We start from the raw sequence: 11,315 nt of genomic DNA, 5'->3' as shown, positions 1-11,315 counted from the left end.
AGCATATGATATATGGTTATGGGACTTTTGTCTCAAAGGAAGGCTCTTGATGTACGGCCGCCTCTAGTTTTGGCTTTGGACCCTGAGGGTAATAATAGAAAAAAGAAAAGAAAAGAGAGGAAATGATGATGGAACCCTAGTTGTGATGCATGGAGTCGAGTCGAAGTGGTTTGCACGCTCAGTCGATAGGCATACAGACATGGCTACCTATCTTGTTCCCAGCATGTGCCTCGATCTGGCCCGCTACTCCACTCTTTGAGAACTTGGTGCTAAAAGATGTGCAGCATTCCAGTGCTGCATAATGGACTTGTCTACCTATAAAGTTTAAGTGTTTGTTTTTTCTTTCCTCATGAGTTTGTCGCTTTTGGACATGTTTGCGGTGGCTTGGCCGCTTTGGTCGCCGGCGAATAGTGCTACCCAAAATTGTTGCACGAACGTGCTGGTCGACTTCCTGATGGTTGTGTGTATCTATCCCAAGCCAGTGTCTGATCCTCTTATTGAATACAGAGGCATTCAGCATTTCAGTTTCGACCACCTGCCCTCGGATGTTCTGCTTTGCAGTAGCTTGAAAATACTGCGTTACTCTTTTTTTTTAGAATTGAGATTGTTGGAAGTTGGCTCATCAGTTCCTTTTTGTGTTGCGTTGCAACAAGTACCCGCTCGTATGTCGTATCGTGCCGTACAGTGAAACGTATTCGGAGGCAGCAGTACGTGTATCACGACGAAGTCGATGCTGCTTCTTTTTTTACTTTTACTGCATTGCTCCTTATTTTGAAGCTTCAACCAGTCGAGTCGGGTAGGCATTGATTGTGAGTGACCTGAAGTGGTATGGTTAATTCTGCTGGCACCAACCTCCACCCATCTTGATCTCGGTTGATATCAAGACGCGAGTGAAAGAAAAAAAGAAAGAAGCCAGGATGCCAGGCCCATCTTTGTACTGTAGTACTAGTACTAGTCTGCGTTAGTGCGATCTTGCAAGTGTGGGCGACACACATACTATACTAGCTCTCATTCTGAATTTCTGATGCATGCAACGCATGAGATTATTGGCATCACATGCAGATTAAATTAAGCAACTGCAGGGAACAATACAGCGACGACACTCTGATCTGATTCACTCACTTCACCAGCAGGATGTTGGTTAATTAGTCAAGAATGGGCATGCCGGCCGGATCAGCAGCAACCAGCATATAATACTGTATATACTACTGTCGTGAACTGTGTGATGAGTAAAGAGTAAGAGAAGAAAATGGGAACCCCGATGATATCGGTCATGGATCAGCACGAATCACGCAGCGTTTCACCGCCGACCACCGAGTTTAATACTAATCACTACAGGAGTAGTACTAGGATATCACCCTTGTGTCTGATGCAACAGAGATTCGAGCGCCTGACTGACTGACAGACACCGGCAATCTGGCATTGTAGAATACTAGTATATCATATTCAAGTGCGTTGAGAGCTAGGCTGACGTGGTTGATGATGTGCGTGCTAGGTGGTAGATGGTGTTTCTATTACTCAAATTTGTTTAGTGTACTGTAGTAGTGCTAGCTTCCAGGTAAACTGAATTGAACTTGTTTATCTTCTTTCCAAAATCACTTTTCCTTTTCCTCCTAATAACTAATGACGAGACCAGCTTAAACTTTTGGTGGCGTAGCTGGCGCTCAACAGTAAGCAGTAACTAACACATCCACGGGCGGTAGATGCAGCATGCATGTGAAGACAGCAGTGAAAAAAAAGAGATCAACCATAAAAAAAAAAGAGATCCGATCCGGTCGGTCGAGTACTAGACGATACCAAAGCAATCATCCACGGTCGGTATACAACAAGGGGGAAAAAAAGTGAGGGCCCGAGATGAATCCGTCCGGTGGCCGCCTGGCCGACCTACTATCTTCTCCGTCTCGTGCAAAACGGCAAGCTAGGCACCAACCTGTCTTCAACGCCATGCACATTACAGAGTTGGCCATCGTGGTCAGGAGTTGAGACTCTTTTCCTCCTTTCGGTTCAGTTTTCCAGCGGCATCATCTCCGGGTGCTTTTCCGTTTCTACCTGTGGGGAAAGGAAAGGAAATGCATCAATGATAGAAACATGTCACTCAAAAGAAGAGCAACTAACCCCTAAACTTGGCTTCTCCGCATCCTTTAGTGACGAATAAGTGACCATTTGAACATTGATGTGGCAAATAAAATAAAATCTTGACTCTATTTTTTGTTATAATATATTTTTAGTACATAGCAAAAGTAGTGTATTAATATGAGAAATACTTTCCCATACAATCCTATCTACTCATATTATTTTCACACAAATAACTGAGGGAGTAATCAGTAACTTTGTCTTAGACTCTTGAGATGTTTAACAAGCAGAGCCACTGTTCTAAATTATCCAATTTTTTTATTACTGAGGAGCAACAGAAAAAGAAAGAAATAAATAAACTTTGGTCTTGTTTAGATGCGTAAACTTTTGGGTGTAAAGTACTGTAGCATTTTCGTTTATGTTTGGTAATTATTATCCCATCATGGGTTAATTATACTCAAAAGATTCGTCTCACAAATTATAGACAAATTGTGTAATTAGTTATTTTATTTAGCTATATTTAATACTTCATACATGAGTTGAAACATTCGATGTGATAGAAAATCTTATAAAATTTTGAAATTTTGAAGACAACTAAACAGGGCCTTTGTATCAGGAACTGGAAGGAGCTGTTCCTGTGTTTTCCAGCACACAAGCTGGCCCCGGCAGAGCAAGGGAGTCCACTTGTTTTCTGTCAAAGACAGAAGCGTCCAAAGCAAAACTGCAAAAGCAGGGGTTTTGGGCCATATGGAGGGGTCCGTTCAGAGTTGAGAGTGTGTGTGTATCAAAATGTGTTCCTCTGCCCGCCCCATTGCACACTCCAGCCTCTCTCTCTCTCCACTCCACCCCTGCCTGGTGTAGGCGTAGCAGTGGTGCGCTTGGTTCCATTGCAGTTGCAGAACCGAGGAGGAAGAAAGCGGCCTGCTTTCCTTGTTTCCTGTAGCTTAAATGCGGAAGTAATTGCATCACCAGCCCCACCACCGAGCTGCAGCAGGCGGCGCTAGGAGCGGAGCCGGAGCAGAGCACAGGCGGTAGCTGGAGCAGACTGCCCAGTGCCCACTACCATGAAGGGGCACCAGCAGCATTCCTCTCCCCTGTTGCTGCCGCCCAATAAGCGCCGCTGCACCGCCCTCGCCGCCGCCGTGCCGGCGCTCGTCGTCTGCTCCATCCTGCTCCCGCTCGTCTTCCTCCTCGGCCTCCATCGCCCTGGTGTGTACGCTGCCTCCTCTAGGGTCGGCCACCCGGATCTGTGCGCCTCTCTTGCTTGCCCCTCTAACCGTGTTGCTCTGTCATCCCTGCAGGCTATGGATCGGAGGAGCACGCCGCGGTCGTCATCAGCACCGTAAACTAGCATCTTCTCGCGCCAACTTCACATTCTCCTCTCCAACTCTACTGCATTCTCATTCTCGGGGTACCAACCAGACTCCATCTTCTGATTGTTGATTTCCTTGATTCCTTCTGTGTAATTAGAAGTTGGCCGGTGTCGGGGCGCGTAACAAGCAGCATCTGGAGAATGGGGGCGCCATGAAGCACAAGCTGCTCAAGGTACTGCTGCTACCACTCAACTACCACTGCCTGCTACAGCGCTCCCTTACTGCATTCACACTCAGCCACTGCTCTTCGCTTTCCTATCTTGGCGAAAGCGAGATAACTGCGTCTCCAGTCTCCACGCCAAGTTGCGCGAAATGCGGTAAAAATTTATGTCATCGACAACGAGAATCAAGTTGGTTTTTTTTTTCTCCCACCCTGTTTTCGTGGAAATGAGAAACTGAGCTGCAGATTTAGGGCGTTCACGCGCTAAGCGTGTGCGTCCGTGTTCTGCGCACGTCTGCATCTGCGCGCAGTGACGCTTAACAACCTACAGCCTTTGTCTCCATTCCGAAGTTGCTATTCTTGTATGTAGCAACGAAAAATTGCTTCTTTCATCATGCCATGCCATGCCTCCGATAAAAATGTTCCCAAAACTGCTGCTGCTGGCAAGATGCTCCCTTGCTATACCTTCTAGAATTCCATTGTGGGATTCCTCACCCATTGCTTGGCTTTTTTCTTATTTTCTTCAAAAAATTGGTGGCTGCACTTTTCTATATTCTGTGACCACCTTTTTGCCAATCCATAGCTGAATTGAAAATGAACGCGAAATATTATTACATAGCCTCTGAAATCTGAATTAACACCGGCTGCGTGTGGTGTGTCCAACACTGCTGATGAAACTTCGCTCAAATCTGAAACTGCTGCCCAATTAGCTAGTTAGATGAATCACTTCGCCGCATCAATGTTTCCTGGCTTGCCTGCTATACAAAAATTTCAAATGTTTCCTTTTCAATCTTGACTAACCTCCTTTCTTTTTAAAATTTGTATGCAGGATGTTTCCAAAAAGAAGACATCTGGATCTAACGGGATCCTGATTGAGAAATCTACTAGATCCAAATCAAAAGCAAAGCTCAAAGGTGCTTTCTCTTTAGTTGAGCTAAATAATGACACCTTCGAAAGTATAGGTAAGTATTTGGAGCATACAAACAACAAAAATTGCTAGTAGTTTTGTTCGAAAAACACTATACCAGTATCCATCGGTGTTTCAGGACCTCATATGCTGAAAAGATATCAAAGGAAGGACCTGTCCGGGAGATCAAAGGTAACAAACAATCTCTTCATTGTCCTGCGTTTTTTAGTATTAAAGTAGTCTGCAACTCTGCATTTTTCGGATTTGAATAATAGTGGAGTAGACTCAACGGCTTTACACACACAAAAAAGTGAGGCTCTGTTTAGTTCTCGAAAATGTTTGGGTTTTGGTACTGTAGCACATTTCGTTGTTACTTGACAAATAATGTCCAATCATGGACTAATTAGGCTTAAAAGATTCATCTCGTGCTAATCAGTTAGACTGTGTAATTAGTTATTTTTTTTCAACTGCATTTAATACTCCATGCATGTGTCCAAAAATTTGATGTGACGGGTACTGTAGGAAATTTTTTGGGAACTAAACAGGGCCTGAGCTCAGTTCATGGTATGAGGCTTTTACGGCAATCCTACAACCACTCAACATTTAAGGCCATATTGATCAACTATTCCTTAGTTGTGAAATTGGTTTTACATACTGTTTTAAATTAAGGCCAGGAATTTTTTTTACTAGGGATCCTTCATAACTGCTTTAATTTTGTCCCATAGGAATCTGACACCGTTTTGCAACAGGATACTGTTGTTAACGGCAAACAGAACGGTGGTCAAGAGACAGTGCATGAGGGGAATCCCAAGTCCTGTGAACATGAATATGGAAGTTACTGCCTCTGGTCTACTGAGCATAGGGAAGTTATGAAAGATGCTATTGTGAAGAGGCTTAAGGATCAACTTTTTATTGCAAGAGCTCATTATCCTAGTATTGCAAAAATAAAGCAGCGCGAAAGATTTACCCGTGAACTGAAGCAAAGCATTCAAGAACATGAACGCATGCTAAGTGACACCATCACAGATGCTGATCTGCCAACAGTGTTAGTATCATCTTATATTTTAAACCTTATACGATCTCTTTTTTTTTAATAAAATTTTTCGCCCACATTGCTGTGGTAATTCATTTACATGGCTTGGTTTCTTATTTCAATTTTTTTTAGATAATGGGAAAGAGAGTACCCAGCCTTGACCTCAAAAGAGGCTACAACCGATTATTGCAAATTTTTCAAAACATCCGTTTGCTAGAACACTGATAAGACTAACAACCAACCTGAAAGTTTTGATGAAGACGTTTATTAAGAGCAAATCCTATTGCTAAACCTCCATCCATGGTTGGCAAAGAACTGCATGACCAAAACCTCCATGGCTTGACATGCCTTCTGTAACGCCTTCTTGTCTTGACATCTGATTTTCTTCAAGCTATGAACTATGATCTATGAAGAATGTAGCATAGATCATTATGATGCATGTGATTTAATTTTGCAAAATATTGCATTCCAAATTATTTTTATTTATTCTGTTCTCAAATTGTTTCTGAAGGTAATGCCTGCTTGATCTTTTCAGTTTTGCAAAGAAGCTAGAGAAAATGGAGCACACGATTGAGAGAGCCAAGTCTTGTGAAGTAGGATGTTCTAATGTTGAACGGAAACTTAGGCAGCTACTTGATATAACTGAAGATGAAGCTTATTTCCATACAAGACAGAGTGCAATTCTATATCATCTTGGTGTCCAGACTATGCCAAAAACTCATCATTGCTTGAACATGAGATTAACATTAGAATATTTCAAATCTAGATCAATTCGCACTGACCAACAAAATAGGCAGAAGCTTGAAAGTCCTGCCTTCCAGCACTACGTAATATTTTCCAGAAACGTACTTGCAGTTTCAACCACTATTAATTCAACAGTTTTAAATTGCCAGGTATACTGTTATTTTGAAGAAGAAAAAACTGAAAACGTGTTGAGATATCCGTCTGATTGCTAACTTCTGTAATCGAACACATTTCAGGATTCTGGCAGCATTGTTTTCCATTTGTTCACTGATGCGCAAAATTTTTATGCGATGAAGCATTGGTTTGAGAGAAATTCATACTCGGAGGCTACTGTTCATGTAACTAACATTGAGGATCATCTGAAACTCCCAAAGCATGCAGAGATGCAACAATTATTGCCTTCAGAGGAATTCCGTGTCACAATTCGTAATTATTCTGAACCTTCCCTGAGGCAGATGAAAACTGAGTACATATCTGTTTTTGGCCATTCACATTTCCTGTTGCCTGACCTTCTTCCTGGTTTGAATAGAGTAGTTGTTCTGGATGATGATTTGATTGTCCAGAAAGATTTGTCATCTCTGTGGAACCTCAATATGGATGGCAAAGTGATTGGTGCTGTCCAGTTCTGTGGAGTTAAATTAGGACAGCTAAGATCTTATATTTCTGAACATAGTTTCAACTCCGATGCATGTGTGTGGTTGTCTGGTCTGAATGTCATTGAATTGGAAAAATGGAGGGACCTCCATGTCACCAGTTTGTATGATCAATCACTCCAAAAGGTCAGTAGAACTCACCATTCCCCTTAGTCCTATCCAAAGAATTCACCTTAAATTATCAATGCTTGTCTTAGAAATTTTTGTTTGGTTTTCATCTAGTAGCTCTAGTGCTATCTTACTTTTTCCAGATAAATTCCTCGTATGCCGCTGAAAATTTGATGTTCCCATGTATGCCACTGATGTTTCAGTGACATTTGACCGTGAATGGAACTATGATATTTCAGGGGCATAGTGAGAATTACCCTTTTTCATGACCTACAATATATATCTCTTCTGATGCACTGCCTATGCTTTTTCTTACAGTTGCAAAAGGAGAGCCTGCCATCAAAGAGACTGAAAACACTCCCTGTTAGTATGCTTGCATTTCAAGATCTGATATACCCTTTGGAGGACTCATGGGTTCTGTCAGGCCTTGGACATGATTATGGAATTAGTAAAGACCATATAGAAAAGGCTGCTACGCTACACTACAATGGTGTCATGAAACCTTGGCTTGATTTGGGGATACACAATTACAAAAGCTACTGGAGGAAGTACATGACTACAGGAGAGATGTTCATGAGGGAATGCAACATTCACTAATAAAGAATCACATGACATGCACCAAACTCAACATTTGAACCTCTGACCTCATGTATTTGCTTAAACCACAAGGTTATGGTGAACAGAAAAACAATCCGGACCTGGAGATGGCCCGCATACAACCCTGTGGAGACAGTGCCCAAATTCCAAAAGGAGAATAAACTGAAATGCCTTCTGCAAAAACTTGCAACTGTAAGCGTCTGTCAGGACACCAGTGTGAAACCTTATGTGACGATTTCTTTCACCCGATTGTGCATGGTTGGATGACCTTTTTCATTTGCTGCTTGGAGTTGCAAAAGTGCAGTTCCCTTGCTGCCGATATTTTGTATAAAATATTTAATTTTATTCTTTTGCTCATTGTATAAGAGCAATACTAAGGCAAATGCTCACTGCAGCACATCGTGTACAGGGAACAGCAAATGTTGCTTGAATTAGCGAGCAGTCTCTTGTAATTCTTTGCCGTAAGGCTTGCTATTGTTATTGCGGGACGCTGATATCCCATTGACAGCATAATGGACGGTTGTTTGTTTTACCAAATGGCATTCATTTTTTTTTGGGGGACCTTTCTGTCGTACAAATCTCATTCGCTTGATTGCTTCTCTTTTTTTAGATAAAGGAATAAAGCAATATTTTTGCTTTTACATCGCAGTGCAGTGCATCCAGCCATTATTACAAAGAGTTAAGGAATGAGAATTAAGATGGCTGTGCCTAACATAATTTGGATTTAGGGCCTGCAACCAAGCACAGCAAACGAAAAAAGAAAAAATATATTCTTTGATATTTGCATAACTGTCATCTTGTTTTCTTGGTGGCTATGCCTGCAACATATACCGGCACAGCTCAGAACGTTAGGGTCCTCGAAACATTCTGTCAAAACACACAGGATATATTTGCAAGGTCTGAACATTCAGTTTGGTTCACCATTCACCCTTGATATGTAGCTAAAGGGTAACTCTTATATATGATCCAGGCATTCTATCAGGACCACGTTGCTATCTCGAACTATAGTCTCAGATGAAGGCAACAACTACAACCTAGAGAATGCACAGTGAAGCATCAGGTAACAGAGGAGAAACTATAGTTCCTTGGCTGTCACAAGCCATGAAGCTTAGGACCATGAGGGTAATGGCCTTCCAGAGGGCACCTACAGTGCTTCTGCAACTCCAGATACCTCTCCATATCAAACTTCTGTCCGGCACAAAGTTTTCTCTGCCTCGACAAAAACAGTCTCTCCATAAAGTCCTGATACGTCGGGTCCCTTGAGGTGACGAGGAAATAGGCGTAGCCAACAAGGAGGCCAGAAGCAGTGGTGAAGAAGGCGATCGGCTCCGTCACATCCCATGAGAATTCCCAGAATGTGAGACGGAAGAAGAGCCCTACTTGGCACATGAAGAACCCTAAGCCAGACCACAGGATACGCCGTACTTGCTTGTGCGCCAACTTGTCAATCTCTCCCTTCTTTTCCTGGAGCTGCTTGAACTCCTCTTTTCTCGGGTCATTCTCAGGTCCGAGCGCGAGTGGCACAGCTCTTCTAACCAGGTCCACCACCTAAAATGGTCAATAATCAACAATACAAGATTCAGTCAGAAAATTACACAAATGACTCCTTTTGCCCATCTTTACATGTTGAGTACAGAAAGCAATTGACTCTTACTAAATAGGCTGATATGTGTTATTTTAACTGTCAAGGGTTGCGAAATTGTTGCTTTCCTACAGGCAGTCAGCTGAAAGCAACAGAAAAGGAAAAATCTCACACTGGTGATGCAATCCTTGTTGGATAAAACTTTAGCCTTTATTAATGTATTGTGTAACACTCAAAAAATAAAGCAGCAGGCAGCAGCTTTATCTCAGGTGGATGCTTAGATGTCTTAAGTGCCGTGGACGTCAATAACAAGATTCCACTTTTCCTCCGAGAGAATTATTTGGTCGTTGTTCTGACCAGGGTAGGTGAGGAGCAAACAACGGTTGAGGAGGACTGGAGCCTACACAATTGAGCGTATAACCATCCTACGTTGAATCTTTACGTTACTGTAATTCCATGTAAATGTTGATCCTATGGTAGTTCAGCTAACTGCATACGTACATTGCTGAGAATTCCATGTGCATCTTGACCTGTGTCTGTCACCTCATTTACTCAGACTTGTGGTAATTGATGCTAGAACCCCATTTGGCAAACAGTACCTCCTTACATGTCACAAACATGACTAAGAAATTCAGTATGACAAGATCATCTCGAATAATATAGGAATATTGGGATTTGATGGGATTTTTGTAATCATGAAAGTTGGAATTTATGAATTAAGTTCCTTTTAAAAAAAAACGGAAAGTTCCATTTTTAGGTGGTTAGCAAGTATGTGAACCCAAATCCAAAGCAGTAGGCCGGTGAAAGGGACATATCCGAATCGGAATTCAGAATAAATTTAAAGGAAGGAAGTGGAGTAGTAACTGATGATGAATGAGGAAATGGGTTGGAATTTGGAAATGTGAACCACCTTGTCGGGGTGGAGGCAGGCCTTGTCCCTGAAGAGCAGGACGACGCCGGCGTCATCCATGGCCCGCGCGAGCGCCTCGGCATCGGCGTGGGTGCGCGCCGCGCCGGCGTCGAGGAGGTCGGCGTAGCCCACGACCTCGTCCGGGCCGTCCCGCAGGCGGCGCTTGAGCGCCTCGAGGGCGAGGAGGCGCACGAGCCGCCGCGCCTCGGCGGGGGTGACCTCGGCCTGGGGCGGGGAGAAGGGGCGCGTGTGGAGGAGGAGAGGTGCGTAGGACGGGGAGCGACGGCGGAGGAGAAGGCGGGAGGCGGCCGCGCGCCACAAGGAAATGGCGGCCTTGTTGGGCTCGTGGGCCGGAAGGGGAAAACGTCCGGTGCTGTAGATCAAATAAAGGGCCGGCCGGCCCAGGCCATTGCATTGAGGCTTCAGGCCAGGCCCACCAACTCAAGCCAATGGGCTTCACGAACACCAGACTCACTCGACTTCCTTCCTGTTGGAATTGGAATCACATGTCATCACATGACACGACACTTGCTTCAAGGCAAGGCAGCTGACTCTTTGCTGCTGCTAGTCCAATCTCTTTTCTTTGCAGGACGACGACGACCACAACTCAACAGGGTGCCCCGCCATAGGACTCGAGGCACACCCATTCCATTCCATTCCATCTCTTTTCTTGCACACCCACAATTTCATAATGGAGCTCCTCCCATCAATCTGCCAAACAAAGCAGCGCATGGTAACTTTAACTCTCTCTCTCTTTTTTTTAAGTAGTCAGGAGCATTGTCCTGTCATGCAAGAGGTTAGACGCCTATATGCTGATCGGATTCAACGTAGACTAGGCTGTCCAAATAGTTTTGGGACACGAGACACTCACATTGTCCGCACACTAGCCATCCGAGCTACGCTGGACTCTCGTGGCAACTTTAACTTGGGCCCTGTTTAGTTGACAAAAAAGTTCATATAGTATCTGTTACATCGAATCTTCAGACAAAGTATTAAATGCAGTTGAAAAAAATAACTAATTACACAGTATAACTGATCCATACGAGATGAATCTTTAAGCATAATTAGTTCATGATTGGACACTAATTGTTAAATAACAACAAAATGTACTATAGTACCAAAATTTAAATTTTTGGGGGAACTAAACACAACCTTGGTTAGGATGCAACTATCAC

The 11,315-nt window shown here is 43.4% G+C and overlaps 2 protein-coding genes across 5 annotated transcripts; one reads left to right on the top strand and one right to left on the bottom strand.

The window, feature by feature from the left end:
- The first annotated feature begins 2,847 nt into the window (after positions 1-2,847).
- On the top strand, positions 2,848-8,180 carry LOC120696576 (probable galacturonosyltransferase 7). Of its 4 annotated transcripts, none has more exons than XM_039979536.1 (9): positions 2,848-3,282; positions 3,375-3,415; positions 3,544-3,618; positions 4,436-4,568; positions 4,653-4,705; positions 5,263-5,558; positions 6,082-6,439; positions 6,527-7,069; positions 7,370-8,180. In XM_039979536.1, exons 1-9 carry the CDS (start codon positions 3,138-3,140, stop codon positions 7,646-7,648), a joined length of 1,923 nt encoding a protein of 640 aa, XP_039835470.1. In that variant the 5' UTR covers positions 2,848-3,137; the 3' UTR covers positions 7,649-8,180. The 4 variants fall into 4 exon arrangements, with proteins under 4 accessions (XP_039835470.1, XP_039835468.1, XP_039835469.1 ...); XM_039979534.1 differs by having other exon boundaries at positions 2,877-3,282; positions 5,239-5,558; positions 7,370-8,102; XM_039979535.1 differs by having other exon boundaries at positions 2,877-3,282; positions 3,547-3,618; positions 5,239-5,558; positions 7,370-8,045.
- A 223-nt stretch (positions 8,181-8,403) lies between these two features.
- LOC120700315 (calcium uniporter protein 6, mitochondrial-like) lies at positions 8,404-11,031 on the bottom strand. The gene is made up of 3 exons (XM_039984543.1): positions 11,012-11,031; positions 10,141-10,513; positions 8,404-9,196 (listed from the first exon to the last, which is right to left on the bottom strand). The coding sequence occupies exons 1-3, from the start codon at positions 11,029-11,031 to the stop codon at positions 8,741-8,743; spliced, it is 849 nt and encodes a 282-aa protein (XP_039840477.1). The 3' UTR covers positions 8,404-8,740.
- Positions 11,032-11,315: the final 284 nt, after the last annotated feature.

Source organism: Panicum virgatum, chromosome 3K (genome assembly GCF_016808335.1).
Source record: "Panicum virgatum strain AP13 chromosome 3K, P.virgatum_v5, whole genome shotgun sequence".
NCBI lineage: Eukaryota > Viridiplantae > Streptophyta > Magnoliopsida > Poales > Poaceae > Panicum > Panicum virgatum.
Note: the sequence above shows the minus strand (reverse complement) of the source record. Positions and strands in the feature narration are given on the sequence as shown.

Bases quoted from the DNA above. Each gene is read 5' to 3' on its own strand.
- LOC120696576 (XM_039979534.1), top strand. From the start codon at position 3,138: ATGAAGGGGCACCAGCAGCATTCCTCTCCCCTGTTGCTGCCGCCCAAT. The intron at 3,283-3,374 runs GTGTGTACGCTG...TCATCCCTGCAG, and splicing joins CCTCGGCCTCCATCGCCCTG to GCTATGGATCGGAGGAGCAC. The intron at 5,559-6,081 runs GTTAGTATCATC...TGATCTTTTCAG, and splicing joins GATGCTGATCTGCCAACAGT to TTTTGCAAAGAAGCTAGAGA.
- LOC120700315 (XM_039984543.1), bottom strand. From the start codon at position 11,031: ATGGCTAGTGTGCGGACAAT. The intron at 10,514-11,011 runs GTGAGTGTCTCG...TTTGATCTACAG, and splicing joins ATGGCTAGTGTGCGGACAAT to CACCGGACGTTTTCCCCTTC. The intron at 9,197-10,140 runs GTGGTTCACATT...TGACCATTTTAG, and splicing joins CCTGCCTCCACCCCGACAAG to GTGGTGGACCTGGTTAGAAG.